The sequence below is a fragment of the Stenella coeruleoalba genome (assembly GCF_951394435.1).
Source record: "Stenella coeruleoalba genome assembly, chromosome: 16".
NCBI lineage: Eukaryota > Metazoa > Chordata > Mammalia > Artiodactyla > Delphinidae > Stenella > Stenella coeruleoalba.
The window spans coordinates 14,383,265-14,406,207 of NC_137162.1; the positions used below are offsets into that span (position 1 = coordinate 14,383,265).

Here is a 22,943-nt window from a genome sequence, read left to right on the forward strand (position 1 = left end):
TAACCATACCACAGTTTCTTGATTACTGTAGCTTTGTAGTAAGTTTTGAAGTTGGGAAATATGAGTCTTCCAACTTTGTCCTTCTTTTTCAAGATTATTTTGGCTATTCAAGATCCCTTATGATTTCATATGAATTTTAGGATCAGCTTGCCAATTTCTGCAAAGAAATCTGGAATTTTGATAGGATTTGTTGAATCTGTATATCAGTTTGGGGAATATTGCCTATTTTTTTTTTTTAACCATAGATTAATTTGCCTGTTCTAGAATTTCATATTAGTGAAACCACACAGTATGTACTTTTATGTAATGCCTCTTCCACTCAGCATAATATTAATGACATTCATTCATGTTGTGTATTGTTACTATTTCTGTTCCTTTATATTGTTGAGTAGTGTTCTATTTGATGAATATATTGTACTTACGGTTGTTTATCCATTCTTCTGTTGTTGGACATCTGGGCTATTTCTGTTACGAAGAAGATTTACATACAAGTTGTTTTTGAGGAATTTGTTTTCATTTCTCTAGAGTGAATACTTAGGAGCAGAATTTCAGGATCATGGTGTAGGTGTATTTTTAGTTTTATAAGAAATTGCTAGACCTATTCCCAAAGTAGTGCAATTCTACTTCAACCCTAGCAGTGAATGAGAGTTTTCACTGCTATTTATCTTCACCAACATTTGGTGTTGTGAGTCTGTTTAAGTTTAGCCATCCTGTTGAATGTATAGTGATTTATTATTGTGGTTTTAATTTGCATTTTCTTTATGACGAATGATGTTGGACACTTTTTTAATGTGCTTATTGGTCGCTTGTATATCTTCCTTTGTGAAGTACCTGTTCAGATATTTTCCCCGTTTAAATATTGGGTTGTTTGTCTTTCTGTTAGTGAGTTGAAGGAGTTCTTTACATATTCTGGATTCCAGGCCTTTGTTAGATGTAGATTTTGTGAATATTTTCTCCCCAAAATAGCTTATTGATTCATTTTCCTAATGATGTTCTTTGTTGAGCAGAGTTTTTAATTTTAAAGTTAACTTATTTTTTTCTTTTATTGTTATCAGTATATGGTCTAAGAAATTTACCTATTCCAAAGTCACTAGAGTATTTTGTTATTTTTTTCTAGAAATGTTATAGTTTTAGCATTTATCTACAGGTCTATGACCTATCATGAATTTTTTGTGTATGGTGTGAAGTAGGGGTCTAAATTTTTTTTTTCTCTGTATGGATGTTCCAGTACCATTTGTTGAAGAGACTTGCCTTTCCCCATTGGATTGCATTGACTCCTTTGTCAAAAATCAAATGATTGTAAAACTGAAGTTCTGTTTCCAGACTTTCTGTTCTGCTCCATTGATCTACTTGTCTGTCCTAATGCCAGCAACACTCTATCTTGATTATTATAGCTTTATTATAAGTTTTAAAGTCAAGCGGTGTCAGTCCTCTGACTTGGCTCTTCCTTTTAAAGATGTTTTTGGCTATTCTAGATTCTTATGTTTCCTATAAATTTTAGAATTGGCTTATCATTTCCCACAAGAAGTCTGGTAGAATTACTCTTGGGATTATGTTGAATCCATAGATCAATTTGGGGAGAATCAGTATCTTAATAATATTGAGTCTTCCAGTTTGTGAATACTGGCATGTTTTCTGACTCATTTATCCTGCTGCTTCTTTTTCTCTCATTTCCACCTTTTGAGTCCTAAGGGGAGTGGTGGCAAGGAAGTACCCTACAGTCAGGTTGCCTGTAGGATCTTTGGAAAATTAACCTGACTGGGAAAATGGGGATGAGAATGATAGTTACTTCATAGAGTTTTGGGGAGCATGATGTGAAATGTTTAAGAAAAGCCTTTAGGAGTGAGGGCGCTGTAGATATTGGCCTTGTTTAGGACTGCCCTTCAGTATCTAGCGTAGATTGTACCTGGTCCTTGAACACTGCTCAGAGTCCCAACCCTGAAACGTCTCTTTTCCTCAGTGTGTTGTTTTCCTCCCTGTGTAGAATTTAGTGCCTTTTCCTTGAGTGTGTCTGACTCTCCTTATCACTGTAAGCTCTTTGACTGTAGAGTCTGAATTTTAGCTTCTTTTGGGTCCATTAATTGCTCATTATAGTGTGTCAGCTCCAGTGGACACTAAAAAAGTATCAAGAATTTTAAGTTTATTTTTTCTTAGTGTGATCCCATCCACTGTCTTACTTTTTCCTTGAAGAAATAGTTAAGGCAGGCTTTATTCTCAATTACAGATGAGGAAACTGAGGCTCCCCATGAGAGGCTAAGCCACTAGCCATAACCAGTTAGGGACAGAGCTAGAACTAGAACCTGGCTCTCTGGACTTGAAGAATAATAGCTATGATGTTTTACTATATTATATATTATTTATGTATTATATTATATTTATGTATATATTATATATTCTATTGTATATGTGCACATTTTATTATGTTACATATTATATATTATGTGCATATTATATATGTAATATATAGTATGTATATACAGTATACTATATACATTTTTTATATATATATGAAAATTTCTTAAGCTCTGTGAGATGCTGGAATCCCTTTTTTCAGGGCAAGCCAGCTGCACAAATCCTTCATGAAAATGACATTGACATTTCATGACTGTGTTGAGCCAGTGAATAATATCATACAGGTTTAAAAGTATCTTAAACCACCAAGTGAACTTCCCCTTCTGTCTTTGAAAAGGCGCTCAGTGGGGTATGATCTCTGGTAACCACATTTACTGCCTGCTGACTCTTCTTCACAAGAATGAACATTTACAACTACAGAGGTTGTTTGTAAGGGGTCCTCAGCATTCTCCCTTCCCTGCCCCTCCGAAATGCCTGGCTTCACTGTAGCAGAGCCCAGTCCCGTGTGAGGTCCTACCGTGCACAGCCGTGACTGATGTGGAACGATGGAAGGAGAGGAGCTGTGTTAGCTGCTGAGCCTGTGAGTGGGTGACTTTAAAAAATGTACTGTCTTCCAGAAGAAAGGCTTGTGCTCTGACAAATTCCTGATGTATCTATAGTTCCCCTTTAATTACTTGCTCCCAGCTACCTCTGGAAAATACTGGCACTTATGTGTTCTAGAGTGTGGGGTAATACTTTTAGGGTTTAATGTTTGTTCACGTGATAAACATTGATCTTGCTTCCCAAGAACACATATGACTAGGAGAGAATGGGTGCTCCTGTGCTAGAGATGTTTTCTCATATCTTCCCCGCAGCTGCATTACTCCACGCCGGAGGCTGGGGGGCATGGGAGTAGACTTTGTGATATTTTACTGGAGTCTGATGTTTTTGGTTTTAGAATCCATGCAAATACATTTTATTCATCACAACAAGCACAGTGGCCAGGGTGCCAAAGAATTTCATTGATCTTAATGATATCCTGGAACTTAATTTCTCCCAAGTCTCTGTCCAAATTACCTGCTTCCGTTAAGTACCTTACATGTGTCAGACACTGTGTCAAGTCTTTAGGCGCTTGATATCCTTTAATCCTCACAACAGCCTCTGTCACTCCCACTGTTTCATATGGAGATGCTGAGACTTAGAGAGGGCATCTAACTTTGTCAGTGGCAGAGCCAGGATCAAAATGCAAGCACTCTGACTCCAGAGCCTGCATGTGTATTGCCTGTACTGAGTTACCAATCACCTTGGTTCTTTCCTTCCCACCACCTCTCACACCCTCCTTTCCATGAATTCCAGCAGGATGACAGCTGGATCAGGGGCAGCTGCACAGATCTTTGTAGCTCAGCCATGTGTCCTTGTATTGTTCTCCTTTTCCGGACCCTCTTCTTGGAATTCTCATCTTTTTATCCTTTCCCCATGCTCTACCTTACCTTAGCGGTTGCCATAAACCTACTGAGATAGTTGCATTTTTTAAAAAAAGAGAATTTGTTAAGAGTTATCATTAATGTTAAAATGTGCCTGCTGTGCTCTGATATTCTGCCCTGGACTTTGGGACTACAATGGACAGAATATCCCTGGAATCATAGTGCTTTCAGCTTAGTTGGAGAGAGAGAGAGAAAATTACAAGTGTGTATCTGTGCACCAAGGAGACATACAGGTGAGGTGCAGGTGTGTAGCAGGGGTTCCTAATGAAAGATCCTGGTTGTGTTCATTAAAGAACTTTAGAGCTGGAAAGAACTGCAGAGGTTTTCTAGTCACACCTTCTTTGGAACCTAGAGAACTTCAATGACTTGTCCCCATTTATACAGGGGATTTATAGAAGAGCCAGGACAGAACCTGTACCTCCTGAAACTGAGGTCAGGCCGATGAGTATCACATGGCCAAACCTCCTCCTTGAAGACTTGGGCCAATTTGCTGAAACATATTTACTCCCACATCATTCTCATCAGCAATGCTTGATGTTGGGGGCAGCTTCTCCGAACTCAGACTTTAATTATCTCTGGCTCCTGGGAGCTTTCCTGACGGTAATTTGTGCCAAACCATCAGAATAATTATGATGGCCATTGTTTTATGTTTACTTTAAAGTTGTCCATACTGGTAATGATCACCTGGAAAACAGAGATTTATTCTGCTGGACATTTGTAAATATCTAGTTTGAAGTTAGGAGACTGGGTAACCAATCCAACTAAAACTAGGATCTCACAGATCTGCCCAACAAATACATATATGATAAAACTAATCAGTTGACTTGGAAATGGAGACGAAAGAGCATCTTTCGGAAAGTATACGTTGGGCAGGAGTGGGGGGTTGGATAGAAACTGATTCAAGGAACTATAACCTTAAAGCTTTCAGATGGTTTATAATTTATCTGTAATGGGAAAAATACTTTACCATCGAGATAATATCTTGGGATAAATTTGAAATAACCAGCTGTATTATGGATGTTTGTGGATGTATGTGAATTGTAGGGAATGAATTCTTTTTCTGTGAATGTAATTTAACGTGGATGAGGTGACAAATAAGCTATATGCAGTAAAGCCCGTTTGATATATATAATGTGTGTAATTTAAACTTAAAACCATCATCTTTAAGAACTGTAACGGACCTTGGAGATCATCTGGCGCAAACTACTTTGCAGATGGGGGAACCAAATCCCAGAGGCGATGAGTGGCTTTGCCTATAGTGTGGACTAGAATCCAGATATTGAGATGATTCAGTTTGGAGACTTTTTAGAACATAAGACTTGATACCCACAGGCTCACTTTTAGTATTTTTACCCATAGTGGTTTTATAGCATGGCTAATCATAGTTAATTGATTTCTTCTGGACGATGAACGAATTCTTCAGCCCTTGGTATATGAGGATGCTTAATAAAAGTATTTTCTATGACTTCTAATGAATGCTCAATTAAAGAAGTTCAGGGAAATTAGAACAATACTGTTTGTCAACCTCTTCTTTAGTTTGACCTGTTAATGCGGCTTCTTATGATTTCTCAGTTAGCTGATTTAAAAGAATTCGGAGAAAGTCATGTATGCTGTTCTTTTCAAAGAAAAGCACTGGTTGCTAGAGGAATTGAGCTTAATATAGTTTCATATCATAGAGGTTTTAATAATGCAGTCTGAAGTATTTGTACATGAATTCATTAAGCCCAGATTAGTCTTATTATAATTACTCAAAAAGTAATTCAATTTAAGAGAAAATATTTTAAATGGATATAAAATACCCTGTTAGCTGGGAAGCCATACTGTTCTACTTTATCAGCTCCATAAAGTACTAGCAGATTTGTACATAACTTTCACAGTACACAGAATGCAGTCATAAAAAGTATTATTCCTAAATCTATTTTTTTATGTTCTTTCAGTAGTTAAGAGCATTGTTCTTCTGTGCCAGGAATGAGATATACTCTGGATAGAATGTCATAAAAATGTTAGGGACTTACCAACTCATGGGCTTTGCGCTGCCTTCCCAAGTCCCTGTCGGCTGCTGGGTCACAAGCACAGGGCCTCAGATTGATGTTGGTCGTACATTCCCTAGAAAATGGAGCAGGAAGAGACTTCGGGGCTTTAAAAAATTTTTTCTTACTCACAAATAAGAGACATTTACAGAGCGCCATGTGCCTTCAGAGGAACAACAATGACATGCAAAGTATCGGTCTTCATTTCTAACACGGTAAAAGGTGAGGGGAGGCCAGGAGCAAGGAAAACTTTCCCTGGCCTGCATCCAAAACGGGACAGAGAAGAAAAAGGAGAGAGAGATACAGATCCACATTAAAGAACGGTGGTATTTGGCACGGAGGGCTGGAGACCGGGAGTGAGGCCTTCCGGTTGGTGCGGGCTGCGTGCAGTTGGAGCTGCCTGGGTGCGCCTGGGGGAGGCAGGAGGGGCGGGGAGATGAGGCACGCGGCTGCCTGAGCTGCCTGAGCTGTCTGGCTTTGGAGACACAGAAAACTAATCACAGTCCCCGTACGGTGCCATTGAAGCCAAGCACGGGCTCTGGAGGAGCCCTTGACTCTGGCCGTGCTCCAAGAGAGCACAGACCTGCGCTCGGACAGGAAGGGGTTCCACTTAAGTGGTTTGTTGGGTTCAGACTTTCACTAATTTACTTAATGGAGCAGCAGAACCCTTTCCTCAGGCAAATTCTTCGTAGCACCCCACAGTGCTGAGCAGAGTGGTTCTCAGTTCCGCTGCCCCGTGCAGTCCCTACCTCTTGTAAACCCTGGGTCTCCACTCATTACACCCCAGGGCAGGGATGGGTGAGCTCCTTATGTGGTGGCCTTGAGAAATAACGACAGGTCCAGAGGAGACAGGCAATGTCAGAGAGGTGAGTGGTGCCCAAAATGAAGGCTGGGCTCTGGGTTTCTTGAACATCTGGGTACTAATCACAACCCCTTAGATCTTTGGTGTTTGGAGATAGGATGTCATTGGACCTCTGATTTTAAAGATTAAAAATAATTCATGCATAAAATAATATTTGATAATTGCTTTAGAGTTTCTTAATGGCATGTAGCTACATGATGACAAGAAGGAATCAGGGCTTCCCTGGTGGCGCAATGGTTGAGAGTCCGCCTGCCGATGCAGGGGACACAGGTTCATGCCCCGGTCTGGGAGGATCCCACATGCCGCAGAGCGGCTGGGCCCGTGAGCCATGGCTGCTGAGCCTGCGCGTCTGGAGCCTGTGCTCCGCAACGGGAGAGACCACAACAGTGAGAGGCCCGCGTACCGCAAAAAAAAAAAAAAGAAGGAATCAAAACAATCATTTAATTTTAATGGATTTTCCTCTTATGATATTTTACAGTCCTATACAAGTCACAATTGGCAATATTTTCAAATAGTAGGCAATCGATAAATATTTGTTGACTAATGATGCTACAATTATAGAAGTTTTTCTGAATACTAGTTATTGTGCAGTCTTATATGCTTTACCTCATTTAATCTCCATAGCAATTTATGAGACAGCACAAAAATTAATTATTCTTATTATCTGTGTGTTGCTGATGAGAAAAGCAAGGCTTGGGAAGGTTAAGTAATTTGCCTAAGATCACACAGCAAGAAATGGGACCAGCTCTGACGTCAGGACCTGAGCTCTTTGCTACCCTCTTCTATTGCTTATTATTATAATAACATTAACTTTCACTTGTTGAGCATGTACCATAAACCAGTTACATGTGCTAACTGCTTTACGGGTATGATCTAGATTCTCCTTATGAATTTTGAAAGAAGTTGTATTATTCTCATTTTATAAATGTAGAAACTGAGACTCAAAGAGGTTAAATAGTTGCCCAAGATGGCTGTCCAGTGGACTAGCAAGAATTTGAACCTGGTATTATGTGACCCCAAAGTCCATGTGCTTCACACTGATTAAATGATCTAACTTGATCCTCATGGTATTCCTGTGGCAGGGTGAGAGCTTATCTGTATCATCCCATTTTGATGGATGAGAACATAGGCTGCAAGAAGTTTCACCTCGAGTTTCCACCTGGTGAGGGGCTGGGACCCAATCTTAGGTCCTGGGATCCGGTGGCCACAATCATGTAGTGACCCGGCACTGGACTGTATTGGGGAGAGAAGGAATGAACCCTGCCCTCCCTGGGAAGCCCACCTGCCATTTTTGGACCTAGACTTCCTCAATTTGAAGCAGAACTACTCTGGAGTACTGGGGAGGCTTTGGTGGGCCCCACTTTTCAACCTTGAAAAGAAATAATTCACTTGATTTACAGAGATGTGCAGAAGTATACAGACTGAATTCTAGAAATCCTCATAGCCATGCACAGAGCTTGCCGGTTTTTGAAATTTGGTGAGGGGCAGCTCAACTGATCTTGAATTGACTTTGGTTAATGGTGAACTTGACCCCATTCAAGGAAGCAGCGTTCATTCCAGCTGCTCCCTACATCCTTTCTCTTGTCCCTGGTTAGTTGGGTCCCAGTGACATTTATAGTGCTTTACTGTAACGGCACTTGTACTTGAAAGAGAATTTTCTTTCTGTAGCTCAAACCACAGGAGGACTCGCAAGACAGCTATCTCCCCAGATGAGACTTCTTAAATGGGAGTTAAGTGCATGCATTTTCAAGAAACTAAACTCCCCTCATATATAATTTAACCTAGAAAAGGAAGCAAAATTGAGAGAGTAGTATGATTACATTGTTTGAGGACTAGTAACTTTACCTTCCCCAGTCTTATGGAAGTCATGCACGCTTTCACTGTTTGGCATATCTTTAATGCTGTGGGGTGTGGGCTAGATGTGATATTGTAATAATAGTGAGGGTTTCTCTAACCGTAGTTACGAGCTGTGGATTGAAATAGTAAATTATTCCTAGCAGACTGAATGGGCAATAAGTTCTCCTCATAAAACAAAGCAATAGATAAATAAAGAAGAGCCAACCCACTTAACCCACGTGGCTCTGTGCACTGCTAATTATTAACCCAGGCACAAGAGATGGGTTCACCCAGAGTGTGGTTAAATCATTTTTAATAGAGGTAAACACTAGCCATGTGGATGAGTAGCACTCAAGAAAGTTTTTAATCAGCAACATTTAGGAATCACCCAGCCTAATTGCCATAACTTATTAATAATAATAAATAATCTAGTCTCTTTATGGCTCCTGTCTCTGGAGGACTCAGTGCATTAATGATCTCTGGGGTGTGAAGCTCTCGGTAGCTCTGGAGGAGGTGGGCAAATATCCTGGATGCTCGTCCCTAACAGTAGAAATTGGACATTGAGGCTAAGAAAGGCAAATCTGAGTTCTTTCTTTCTTATTTTCTTCTCCCCACATCTGATGGGGATGAAGATGCCCTTTCATCTATACATAGGACCAGAATGGCTCCAGGGGGTGCGTGTGGGTCTGGAGAACAGGCTTTCTTTGTTTATTTGAATGATTGGGGTTGAGGTTTTTTCCCTTGGGAAGTGAGTGTGAGTGGAGCTTTGTCTGAAGGAGTTCATTTCCTCCGCACAAGTGTCTCTGGTGTCCTTTGGACTCAACCTGATTGAGGCTTGGCTGGGCGCTGGCAACTCCCAACTCCTTACTTCAATGATTTCTGATTTCTGGGGGAGCAGAGAAGACGTTGCTGAGTCTTACTCTCAGAGTGATTCTCCTTAGCCCTGGATGGGGGGACGGGGAAATGTTTGTGTGAATCATCTAACTTAACCTTCCCAACACCGTGGTATTAAGTATCTCCAGGTCAGTTCAAGTTCAGAGATTATAAGTGATTGACTCCCAAATAATTCTTAGTGGTTGGTTAGACCGGAAGGAGATGATTGCGCTCAAATTTGACGCCATTTGATTTTTATAAGTGACTAGTCCCTGTGGGTTGGGAGCTGGGGGTCGTGGCTGTGTACACCAGAATAGAAGATGATGAGACTATTTCTATGGCTAATGTCCTCTGAGGTCTACAGTTCGGGGCGGGGTGGGGGGTAAAACAGCACAGACTCTGCCTTCTTCTCGCTTATTTTCCATTCTTCTGTCCATGAATCATTTGAGCCTGAGCCTGGATGGCTGTTTCAGTGTGGAAAAGTGAAATTTTAAAGAAGGTACCCAAGCAGTTATAATTCAGAGCAAAGAGCTAAATAATGCTGAGAATGGAATGATTTATGCCATAGACTACAAAAGACATAAATTTAGAGTGTAAATTACAAGATAACTCGTGCCAAATTGTTGTAATATTTATACTAGTGTTTATTAACATTTACATTTGAATAAAAAGGTGCAAAATGTAAGTGAAGCTGAAAAGGGGTTTTTAAAAAATCTAAAAGAGCTTATATGAAAATCAGGAGAGTTTTCTGGAATAAAAGATATGAATAGTACTCTATGCAGATTTGTCTGCTAAACCATGATATATGCAGTGGAATTGGAAGGAATAAGGTATCTTATTCCTGAATCCCTGCCTGAATTTCCTCCCTCCCTGACCACTGATACTTTCCAGTGACTCAAATCAGTACGGAGTTTCAAAGGAAGTGCACCCTGTCAAAAGCCATGGAGAGGAGGTTGAGGTTTCTGGATGGATGTCGAGACTAGATTCGTATTTGAAAGACTAATCTCATTTAAATGATGTTTTCAATGTTGGAAATTTTTGTCTGTATTCATTAGAGGAGAATGATAAGTCTCTAATTTGTACTTTGCTAATAATAAGGATGAGCTTTTGTGCTTCATTAAGGTTAAATGAATCTCATGTAGTCCCGGCTCAGCCTTTAACAGACGCCATGTGTGACCTGGGGAAAAATCTCTTACTTCTCTGGGACTCAGTTTCCTCGTCCATAAAATGAGGGAGTTGGACCAAATGGGTGTTGAGACAGCCCAGCCCCTCTGTCCTTCCCTCCTGTGTGGGAGCACACCATGCCAGGCAGTTAGGTTCCACAAAGGTGATCAAGACACATAGCTGTTGTTCTCAGGAGCTTGTGGTCTACATAAATAACTAATTATAATATGACGTATACTTGGAACATGCACAAGTTACTCTGGGAGCACAGAGGCGGAAAGAGTGACTTTCCTCTCATGGGGATAGGCTCTGAGAAACTTCACGGTGGGGCTGTGACACTTGAAGGCGGCGGAGGAGGGCTCCTCCAGGTATGCGAGCTGGTTAGAGGGTGGGTGGTTCAGACTGTGCGTTGCAGGCAGCAGATGCGCGTGAGCACCATGGTATATTTAGGGAGCTGCACGTGGTCCTTTTCACCGTCTCTGGACAGTCAGGGCATGGGAGCTGAGTGGCATTCTACACACTGCTGCGTCAGAACTTATGCCGGTGATGAATTACTGAGGTTAGAGAATAATGTATAGCATATGTAAATTAAAGCAGGGTTAAAGTTTTCCCATAATGACACCAGTATTGCCCATTTACATCCCATCTGGCTTTCTTGAGTGTGAGAGAAGGGGTGGTGATTTAGCCAATTCCCTGGGAGTTGTGAGCCTGCATCTGTCTTATCTGTCCCACAGCCATCGGCCTGGGCATGCCCTGGGGAGCATGTGTATTGCACGTGAATGACACCCCCTCACGGGGGTCACGGGTGCACTAGTGGAATGAAAACTGCTCTCACTGGTGTTCTTTCCTTGCGTCTGTTTAACCCACCAGGTACATGTTTCATCCACACCATTTGTGACCCCTTGGCTCTTTGTGACCTTGTAGGAACTGACGTTTTAGCTGAAGACTGACAGCAGATTTAGATGTTGATGATATAATTCTCATTTAGTTTTTAAGATGCAGATAAGTTTTAATTCAGATTATGAATGTGAGGCATGTTCATACATGCACATACACGGGTTCAGGATACATGTTCCATGTCTGATTTCTTCACTCAAAAATAGTAAAAAACTTGAACCATTTTCAGTGGTTGAACCATAATCCATTGTATGGAATGTATTATTTTTGGTTTGATTCTCTGTAGACAAACAAATAGGCAATCTGTGGTGTTTGTCCATTATACACAATGCTGTAATGAACATCTTTGTAGACTTTAGGTACTTGAAGACCTTTAGGTATTTCATTAAATGAAATTCCTAGCAGTGGTATTGTTAGGGTAAGGACGTATATTTAACATTGCCATACATACTGTCAAACTATCTTGTAGAAGTTTTATACCTATTTACAACCTCATGAGCAGGGCAGGAACCGGCTCACATCTGGGTGGTGCTGTCTGTATTCTTGCCAGTGCTATCTTCCATCTTTAAGTTATGGATGAGAAAATAGGAGGAGATAAGAATACTTTGGGGGTGATTGAAAGTCGGTAGAAGCAGGGTGAGCCTGATGTCAAAAAGTACCTTGCATATGCACATATGTTCACCAAAAGATATGGACAAAGTATCACGATTCCTAATTGCTCAACACTGCAAACAATCCAAATATCCATCCACGTTAGGATGGAGAAATAAATTATGATAAAATCATGTGGTGGAATACTATCCAGCAGTGAGAATGAATGACCTACTGCATGCTACAGCATGGATGGCTCCCATAATCACTATGGAGCAAAGAAGGCAGACAACAAATTCAGTCCATTTATGTAAAGCTCAGAAACAGGCAGAACAAATGTGAAGCGTTGTAAGTCATGCTAGCGGTTCCCCTCGGCAGGTGTTGGCCACTGCTTATTCATTTATGCTTTTCGCTAATAGGCATGTTTCCTGGTGCCAGACCTAGTGCTTGGCATATGGTAACTTCTCAAATATTTATTGAAAAAGATGAATTAATGTTTTTTCACCTTTTAACAGATTTTGACCTAGGATTTAATATGAAGACATAGTGTTAATTAGTTGTGAGTTAAAATTTGGAGAATTCATACAAATGTGCTTATTATGATTTAAATATGGAACTTTACTCATAGGCCCTTCCTCTGTTTATCCTGTTGTGTGCCTTTGTTGCTTTTGTTGTTATTTATAAACCAGCCAGGCAGCGTAGTAGGGGGTAAGATGATGGTTTTGGGAATCAGACTGACTTGAGTTCAATCCTGAGCTTATTCCCCTGTGACCTTGGACGAGTTACTTAACCTTCCAGAAGCTCAGTTTACCTATCTATAAAGTGAGGATATATTACAACTTGCTTGATAGCATTGTTGTGAAAATAATAATATTAACATGAATAATAACTGGCAACTTTTGTATGTTTACTATGTCCCGGGCACCGATCTAAACCTTTAAAACATGGGACATCATTTGTTTAATCTTTGCAGTACAAATCTATTCGTGGTTTAGGGAACTGTAAGCCACAGAGTTAATAAGTGTGCAGCCAGAATTTAAACCCAGGCAGCCGCCTTCCAGAGCTCAAGCTCTTAACCACTGTCTCTGAGTAGAGGGAATATTGTACCAGGAGTGTTTAGCATAGTCAGTGTATGTTAGCTATGATGAGTATCACTGTCATTTTCAACATTATTATTAATTTTATTTTTCTCGCTTTTCTCTCCCTCTCTCCGCCTCTGTTTTTCCTTCCTCCTGGCAGATGTTTTCCAGCAAGGTAAGCCCACTGTCTCCTGCCTGCTTTTCCTTTGGTTGTGCTCTTTTGGGAGAGTATCATCTGCGTGCAGAGGGTTGTGGGGCTTTACATTCTTCTGTGGACGTATCATGGGAGCTTTAGGAGGTACTGTGAGGATGATGGCCTGAGGCGGCCTGAAGTGTCATCAGCATTCCCGGGCCTCCACTGTCCAGTCTCTGCTTCTTCCTCTGGACCTTGCTTGGGGGAAGAGTCGGGGCTGGACAGTTGGGACAGAGCCACTGGGGAGGGGCTCATGGCCGGGTGCCTCTCCAAGGGCAGGGCTGCTGTGGGCTTGTGAGAGTGGTGGGAGCTCATGTCTCTGGAGGGGATTGGGTGGAGGCCCCTGTCCCTCAGGGCTCCTGCATCAAGGCCAGCTGCAGCTTGGTCAGGGCCCCCATAGGCCACCTCCACCTGGGGCTTTCTTTGTCAAGCAAAAGTGTCGCTGACCTGGAGGTGTGGCCCAGACCATGGCTGGCTGGTCGCTTTCTGCTCTTCAACCCAGGGACGCCTCACAGCCCCTCCAGTTGGTCCAGTGACTGAGAAGAGCCTGGCGAGGGTGTGCACTGTCTTAGGTGTTTTGCCAGCCACGTTCACATGTGTGGGGGAGCTGGAGAGGGAAAGTGTAACCTAGACTGTGTCTTCCAGTGCGTGTTTTAGTCCCCACTCAGGATACACAGCCACTGTGCTCTGGAAGACTCACAGGCATGGTCTTATTGAACCTGCTAGATACACATTCAGGGGCAACTGCCTCTTTCCCTTTCTTTATGGCAGCCTGAAACCACCAGGAGAAAGTGGCAGGACCTGCCTGTTTATATTCAAGTTGGGAAATACGTTTGTCGCCCACGTCCGCCACATCTTTCTTGAATCCCAGGCTGGCTTAGAATAAAAGAGACCGGTTTAAAAATACATCCAGGCATCCCATAGATAGCTTCCAAAGAAATCTTAACAGGCTGGCTATTTTCACAACGATTGTTTCATCCTAAACATGCAGCGTGTTATGGAGAAAGTCGGTCTGCTCTCTCTGATAGAAGCGCAGTTGCGGGTAACAATGAGGGGACTTGTGTTGTCTTTTAAGAGTCTGGAGTCATAGACCTACTTTTATAAATAATTCATAAATCCCAACAAGCCGTAAGTAATAAGTTCCATTTGGCTAGAGACGAAGCCATGAGCAAAATTGAGAAGGTGCCGTGACTGTGGGTGTAACGCACGTGCTGCTGTCAGGTCACTGGCTGCGGTGCGTTTTCTCCCCTGACAGATTGGGAGTTCAGTGGGATGCTCTGGGAGGACAATTTTTTTCAATGAACTAGAGCAAGCGCCCCTACCCCCAACACTGAATTGCATTTCTCCTTTTGATACATAAAATGCTCGAGTTAGGAAAGTCTTGCTGGAGCACGTGTGCCGAGGCCCCTGGAGGATGGGGAGAGAAAAGGTTGGTATCAAATCTGGCTTTTCTACCCACAACCGTGAGCGTTCACGGCTGTTGTAGTCGGTATGAAAAACGGCTTATCAGACTGCTTATGTCAAGTTTGCCTCCTTTTTAATCAGTCATGCTATTCGATTGATGGGATTTGCCTGTCAGGAAAAATGATATGCAGAGCAAAAGTTATAATCATCTGCAAATCACAGACTATCGAGACGTAATAGCATCTTCCAGAGACGGAAGCTGCTAGCTACCCGTGGCCCTGTGAGATGGCGGGCGGCAGCTCCCTCATAAGATATTACTAGGGTTTCAGATGGGGAGAACTGAACTTGCTTTTGTGAATTATTTACATGGCTCTGGCCTTGCAGGACCATTTTGTACGGAGAGAGACGTTCTCTAAAATGATGGCAAAGAATCGCCAGCTGGTACCCCCTCCTTACCTTTGCTTCTGACCATTCTGCCTGTGAAATGAATGCTCAGTAAAACGTGACAGTAAAAATGTGCCAGTGCAGATGTAGAGAATGGACTTGAGGACACGGGGAGGGGGAAGGGTAAGCTGGGACGAAGTGAGAGAGTAACACTGACATATATACGCTACCAAATGTAAAGTAGATAGCTAGTGGGAAGCAGCCGCGTAGCACAGGGAGATCAGCTCGGTGCTTTGCGACCTAGACGGGTGGGATAAGGAGGGTGGGTGGGTGACGCAAGAGGGAGGGGTTATGGGGATATACATACGCGTATAGCTGATGAACTTTGTTATACAGCAGAAACTAACACAACACTGTAAAGCAATTATACTCCAATAAAGATGTTAAAAAAAATGTGCCAGTGACAGTAACATCAGACCAAAACAAAGGTGTTGCGTCTTACAGACAGAATCTGAAACATGACTGCACAGCATCTTCTGGGGTTAAACTCTTGTTCCAGAATTGTGCCGTTAACTTGAAACAGAGGGGCCATGAATTGTGCTAGCAATAAACAGTAGAAAGCTGTGTGGCTTCAGATGAACAGAAGCCACAGGGTCGGTTCTGCAGCCCATCCACACAGGACAGCTCTGAGGGGCTCTGGACTGACCACGCTGTGGGCACCCAGGCCCTGCTGCCCAGGGACTCACGGGCAGCCTGGGGATGCTGCTTTGTAATGTGTACTTCTGGCGGTGAGTGACTGAGGCCTCTTTGCCCAGAGGAGTCCCTGCGTGTTTGGGCTGCCGTGCACCGGGGCGGGCAGAAGAGGGAAGCAGGCTTGCAAGTTGACAACATCAGACGTTCTCAGAGGAAACCGAAGTTCTTTCCTCTGGATCGCGTTATCTTTAACTTCCCTACAAATGAATCTTGTTACAGCAGGTGACAGCGCAGCAGCTACTGCCGGGCCTTTCTCTGCTGTATCTGTGGTGTGTGCACGTGGGAGTGGATTTCTACCCTGTGCCATTTTCGAGCTCATCTAGGTTCTTTCATCTGTAAATTGCCCCTTGCTGTGGCTGTTAGACCACAGGGCATGCGGACGGTCAGGGACCCGTGGGCCCACAGCTGGGCCTTCTGTATGTATGAGATCCAGGGCCACGTTTCCAAGGAGCCTTAATTGACCCACATTCTCTGTTGTCCACAGAGCTCATGAGCCATTGGATGGCTCTCAGGAATTCTGAAGAGCCACAGAATTGCTCTTCACCACGTCAAATGCAATTGGAAATGCTGTACGTGCACACGTGTCTAGAATCTCGAGTTTTAGAGCACTTCTGTACCGATTATTTAATAAGTCAAGACCACAAACACAGACACACGCACACACAGCTCATTTGAAGTTACTGAAGCACCTTTGAATGCTCACCAATAGGCTTAGCCTTGATTCTGAAGTCGAACAGAAACCAAGAGGGTGGCTTGGAATTGAGAACACGACCTCTCAGCTGGGCATTTGAGAGCATCAGTGAGCACCGTGTAAAGGTTTCACCATTGAGTTGATTCTCTGCTCAGTGAACTGAAGTCCCTTATAGACTCTGTGCCCGAGAGGCATAGCCTTCCCTCCTCCTCGGTGCTCACCCGGGGCTGGGATCTTGCTATTAGAGAAATGTTTCTTCCAGCTCAAGTACTTTTTGATACCTTTCAAACATAGTGTGCTCGTTTATTTTGTAACCAGTAACCGTGTGCCAGGCACTTTCTAGGCCTTGAGGATAAAGGAGTGACCGAGACGGCAAAGACCCCTGTGCTCTTGGAATTCACAGTCTAGCTTCGGGAACATTCGATGCCAAGCATGCAAATTAATAAACAAGGCAAATTCCAAGAGGGGTACAAGCAGTGAAGAAAATATAATGGTGGTTGCGATAGAGGCTGGGAGGGCCGTTTTAGATGGGGTGGCCAGAGAACGACAAGGAAGACGAGCTATTGGAGAATCTGGGGGACCAGCTGCGGAACTTGCAAGGGAGTGGCCTGGTGGGCAGGAACACCCCAGTGTTCCAGGATCAGAAGGAAGCTGGAGTGAGAGAGGAAGTTGTATGAAATGAATGAGGAGAGGAGAGCAGGCGTGTAGTCTCGGGATCAGAGGAAGGAAGTCAGTGGTGGGTTTTAAGCAGAAGAGTCACCTGGTCTTATTTACATTTAAAGTCGCCACACCGGCTGCTGTGAAAATGCACCAGAATGTGTGAGAAGTTAAAACCAGGACCAAGGCTGATTGCTGAGCAGGCTCAGGCCTGGCTGAGATGGGACCCTGCCCACAGACCCTAGCTGCTCCCTTAGTGGGTCTCTGTGCCCCTGGGCAGTGGGAACGGATGGCCCCCTTCCCAGCCAGCTCCCCTCTACTGAGCGCCACACTTTCTGCATGTGTCGAGTCTTGTGCCATGACTTAAGGCTGGAAAATTATGCTCATCATTAAAATATTCCTCTGTGTGTCTTCAGATTTTAAAAAGCCACTTTTCTCCAATACATACTGAAGTGTATATCATCTGTATTACATATACTGATACATCATTAATGTATATATATTGCTATACCTAGGAGATCCCAGTTTTGCTCCCAGCAGTGTTGCTGCCTTTATTGAGGAACTTGGGCCAGCTGCTTTGCCCTGTAGCCTCAGTTTTCCCATCTGTAAAATGAGAGACTTGGGGATATCCCTGACCCAACGTGGCTTTCTGCTGATGCTCTATCTTGATCAGTTTTAAGTGGATTTGAGTTAATAGAGTACAAAATGTCCCATGCTGCAGGTTTTGAGTATTATCCAGAGAACTTGGGTAAAAGCAGAGATTTCTGAGTGGCTGAGAATTAAGGTGAAAAGAAATGTGGTTTCAGAAGTGTAACCTACTCTCATGGCCATTTGGAAACATCAGTTCTTTCCCACGTGGATTAATACTGGAATTCACACTGGATAGCATTGCTTTTACTAATCTGAAGAGAACAATAAATCATAGTTTGCTTTCTGGCAGCCCAGCCCAGCCCATTAATTGTTGAGGTGGGCTTGTGGTGACAGCAACCACTGCCATTTATAATGTGCTTGACTTAAGCTCTTTTGCATATTTCAAATGTATTGGTCAAACTGCTGGGGCTGGATCTTAGGTTTCCCCAACCACTTCAGAAAACCCATCTGGGAACTTCCTTGGTGGCTCGGTGGTTGAGAATCCTCCTGCCATTGCAGGGGCCATTGCAGGGGACATTGCAGGGGACATGGTCCGGGAAGATCCCACATGCTGTGGAACAACTAAGCCTGTGCACCACAACTACTGAGCCTGTGCTCTAAACCCACGAACCACAACTACTGAGCCCGTGTGCCGCAACTACTGAAGCCCGCCGCACCTAGAGCCTTGCTCTGCAACAAGAGAAGCCACCTCAACGAGGAGCCCGCGCACTGCAACAAGGAGTAGCCCCGGCTCACAGCAACTAGAGAAAGCCCGCGCGTGGCAACAAAGACCCAATGCAGACAAAAGTAACTAACTAACTAACTAACTAAATAAATAAAAAGAAAAAGAAAAAAAGAAAACCCATCTGTTATAAAGCTCTGATCCTTTAGCCATGAATTACGGTCCCCCTGGTAACGTTACACATTATGAAATATTGTTTGCTTTATGAGTGTGGGATTTGGGTGAATAAATTAAAACTGTTGTTACCACTTCCAGGGAAAAACTCCAAGTTGTCATATGATGCTAACTAGTAAATGAGAAAAATGCATGAACATTTTTTATGGTGGAAAGTGGTTGGTTCCCTGGTCACACTTCCTATATGCTAATCTTTACCGTGTATATATATCATCCCCCATTCTGTCCAGAATCAGTAGAATATCCAAGTCATGTAGGAAATGCATCCATCTTTCCGGAACAAACTGAACAACATTACCATTTCATTTCATGTTGACTCACTTTGTGTGTTTGTGGTAGGAAAATGATAGGCATATTTAAATAATCACATTCTGCATGGGCTGTGCAGGGTGGCCTGTTCCCTGCCAGGTGGCCTCGGGTGGGCTTTTCCTTGTAGCAGATTCAGTGTCCTCACTCCAATCCCGTGATATGAGTTTCAGGTGAAGTTTCAGAGCCTCTCCTCCCACGTACTTGAGTTTCAAGACTGCCAGATCAATAAAGGGGGAGGGCTTCCCTAGTGGCGCAGTGGTTGAGAGTCCGCCTGCCGATGCAGGGGACACAGGTTCGTGCCCCGGTCCGGGAAGATCCCACATGCCGTGGAGTGGCTGGGCCCGTGAGCCGTGGCCGCTGAGCCTGCGCGTCCAGAGCCTATGCTCCGCAATGGGAGAGGCCGCGGCGGTGAGAGGCCCGGATACCGCAAAAAATAAATAAATAAATAAATAAAGGGGGAAAGTTTTATTGTTGAGATGGTCACGAATAAGAAGAACAGTTTTTCTTTTTTAAATTTTATTTTATAGGGGTGATGAGGATGATAATGATGTTGCCAACATTTGTGCACCTCCTGTATTCCAGACATTGGGGCAGGTGCTTTACACACACTGTCTCATTGAATCTGCCCCCATAGTTTATGAAGTGGGTATTATAACCAATAATCCCACCGTACAGATGAGAAAACTGAGGCACAGAGTAGAATCCATCTAGTGATGGTTATATAACTCGTGAGTGGTAGAGCCTGGGTGTTTTTTTAGTTGAAAGACCTTATTCTACAGAACAGATATAGATTTTTGGAAAAATTGTGAAGGTAGTACAGAGAGTTCCCATATACCCCACATCCCATTTCCCCTGTTACTAACATCTTACATTAGTGTGGTTCATTTGTTACAACTAATGACCCAATATTGATCCATTATTATTAGCTAAAGTCCATAGCTTACTTAGATTCCCTTAGTTTTTACCTAATGTCCTTTCCCTCTTCTGGGATCCCATCCAGGACACCACATTACATTTAGTTGCCATGTCTCCTTAGGCTCCTCTTGGCTGTGACAGTTTCTAAGACTTACCTTGTTTTTGATGACCTTGACAGTTCTGAGGAGTCCTGGTATTTTGAGTCTGTACTGTAGATGCCCCTCTCTTGGAATTTGAATGATGTTTTCCCCATGATTAGACTGAGGTTATGGGTTTTGGGGAAGATCACAGAGGTAAAGCTCCATTTGCATGACATCATATCAAAGGCATTTACTGTCAACGTGATCTATGACTATCGATGTTGATCTTTAACACTTGGCTGAAGTCGTGTTTGTCAAGTTTCTCCACTGCAAAGTTACTTTCCCCCCTCCTTTCCATACTGTACTCTTTGGAAGGAAATCTGTGCATAGCCTACTCTTAAGGAGTGCGGAGTTATGTTCCATCTCATTGAGGGGAGGGTATCTACGTAAGTTACTTTTCTGCAAAGGAGATTTGGCCCTTATCCTTCATTTATTAATTTATTCAATCATTTATTTAGATCAGTGTGGACTCATGATATTTATTCTATACCTTGGGCTATAAAGCAATACAAATTTTATTTTCTTGCCTTGTCCATCAGGATTTCTTTCAGTGGGCTCCTTGTGTCTCTTTGATATATCCTTGTCAATTATTTTTTGAGCCCTTCCTCAATACTTTCTGATACTATTGTGTAAGATGCTCCAAGTTCGTCTTGTATATTTCCCACCTCTGTCCTAGATTGTCATTTCTTTAAGGAGCACTGGTTCCTTTTATTGGAGAATGATGTTAGAAACCAACATCTGGGTGCTAGGTGTGCTTGTTGTTATTGGGGTGTCATTTCTTTTAGGCCCTCTCAGCTGGCAGAGCAAGGAAAAATATGTGTGTGTATACTAACCCATGTATATATGCATGTCTATTTCTATATGTAACCAGTTGTATCTATATTAAGTGTGAGTTCTTACTGGTGTCTGTAACTCTTATCCATTAACTCATAGATCAGCTTAGCCTCCTCCTCTTGCTTATCTGTACTTTCCCGCTCCCAAGGTGTGACACCTGAGCCAGGAGTTTGAACGCAGGTAGTCTGACTTCAGGGTTTGCAATACAATGTCTTGATTCCCATTGGAGGACTTTCTTCTACTCCCATTGGAGGACTTTCTTCTACTCCTGGTGAAACACGGTCACAGATCCTTGACCCACACCAGGCCCCACAGAACCACCTGGTGCAGAGGAGTGAGTTTATTAGGTACCTATCTTAGTCAGTTCTGGCTGCTATAACAAAATACCATAAACAGGGGGGTGGGGCGGGGTGTCAAACAGCAAACATTTATTTCTTATGGTTCTGGACCCTTCAAGTCTAAGATCAAGGTGCTGGGAGTTTCCACGTCTGCTAAGGGCTGTTTCCTGGTCCATAGAAAGCTGTCTTTTCTCTGTGTCCTCATGAGGCAGAAGGAGGGAAAGGATCGCTCTGGGGTCCCTGTTATAAGGGTACTCATCCCACATGGCGGCTCTACCCTCATGATATAATCATTTCCCGGAGGCCCTCGCCTCCTAATAGCATCGTGTTGGGGGATGTGATTTCAACATATGCATGCTGGGAGGACACAGACATTCGGTCCATCGCAGTGCTCCTCTGCCTACACGTCACACCTAGGCTTGCTCTCATGACTGCTCAGCCAGTTCTAGCTCCAGAAGCTTCTAAGTGGGTTTGCCTTATCTCAAGCAGATTGCATAGTGCCTTGTTTCTGAGCGAAGGCATTTGTACTTCCTCCATAGCCTGGGCAGGCTAGGGAGAAGGCAACTGGTGTATTTATAATATCCCAGCTGTTGAGTGCTTAAGCTCCCTGCACCTTCCTTAGATTGAGTGCTGCTCACTGGAGTCCAAGACAGACCATCGTTTAAGTCACCGAGTTTGTCCTGGAGACAGATTATGAGGCTGTGAGTGTTTCCAGCTTAGGCAGGTGGGAGCATGAGAGGCCGAGCGCGTTTGTCTCTTTGGACTGTCACCCACCTGCCAGTTTTCCCCAGCTTTCTCTCTCTGACGCCCCTTTCCAGATGCCCAGGCTGGTACACTCTCCCCTCCAGGCAGAGGGGATGTTCTGACTTGGAGGCCTGCCTGTGACAGCTGCGTTCATCAGGCCCGCTGATGGGAGCACCTGTGGAGACAGGTGGTGCCCATTTGCCCATGTCCTCTGCTACCTGTGGTGCACTTGGTCCCCTCTAGCCCAGCAGTCAGGGATGGGGCTCTTGAACCCCATGATGTTAGGGAACTCCATTTCCATCCTCTCTGGAGCTTGGCTTGCTGGAAGCCAGAGAACATTACAAACAATCCTAGCTGATTCATTCAAATTTTTTGATCTTAGCTGAAGCAATCTTTTGGGAAGCATTTTGCCAGTTGATAGAAATGTGTTCTTTATACTTGACAATAGGTTTGGCAACGCGTTCTCACAGTGATGGCTGGATGTGGACGCTCATTGACATGCTGCTTTCTTCTAGGAGACACTAGGCCAGGCCTCCTCAAGCCATGCTCACCTTAATTTCTGGCATCCCTCCCCCATCTCGTCCTGTTTATCCCCAGAAGGCTCTACCCGATTGATCCCGAGTCTTAAAAATGCTCGTCCACACCTCTGTGCCTTTGGATCAACTGATTGCTTTATTTGGAATGCTTTCTCCTCTTTTCAGCAACCCTTGTTCTGTTCTGCACCCTGGCCTCAGGGGGGTCCCCAGGTTCTGCCACCATAGTGGGTGCTGTAGGTCTTCAGCCTGATGCTAATGCTTCCAGTGTGTGTGTGAGAAGCAGACTCTCGTTTCCACGCGGTCCTCTGCTGTCTTGTTAGGACAGTGTGTACAGCCACTGTGATGACAGTTT

General features: G+C 43.6%; 1 protein-coding gene across 6 annotated transcripts in view; it reads left to right on the top strand.

Annotated features, from left to right (window-relative positions):
- The window catches only part of GFRA1 (GDNF family receptor alpha 1), a 212,635-nt gene that overhangs the window by 44,550 nt on the left and 145,142 nt on the right, over nucleotides 1-22,943 (top strand). For 5 of the 6 annotated variants that reach the window (XM_079899357.1, XM_079899359.1, XM_079899355.1 and 2 more), the window contains one exon: nucleotides 13,308-13,322. The exons of the other annotated variant lie outside the window; for it this stretch is intronic. In XM_079899357.1, the coding sequence (XP_079755483.1) occupies nucleotides 13,308-13,322 (15 nt within the window). The remainder of the gene's footprint in view (nucleotides 1-13,307; nucleotides 13,323-22,943) is intronic. 6 annotated transcript variants of the gene reach the window in all.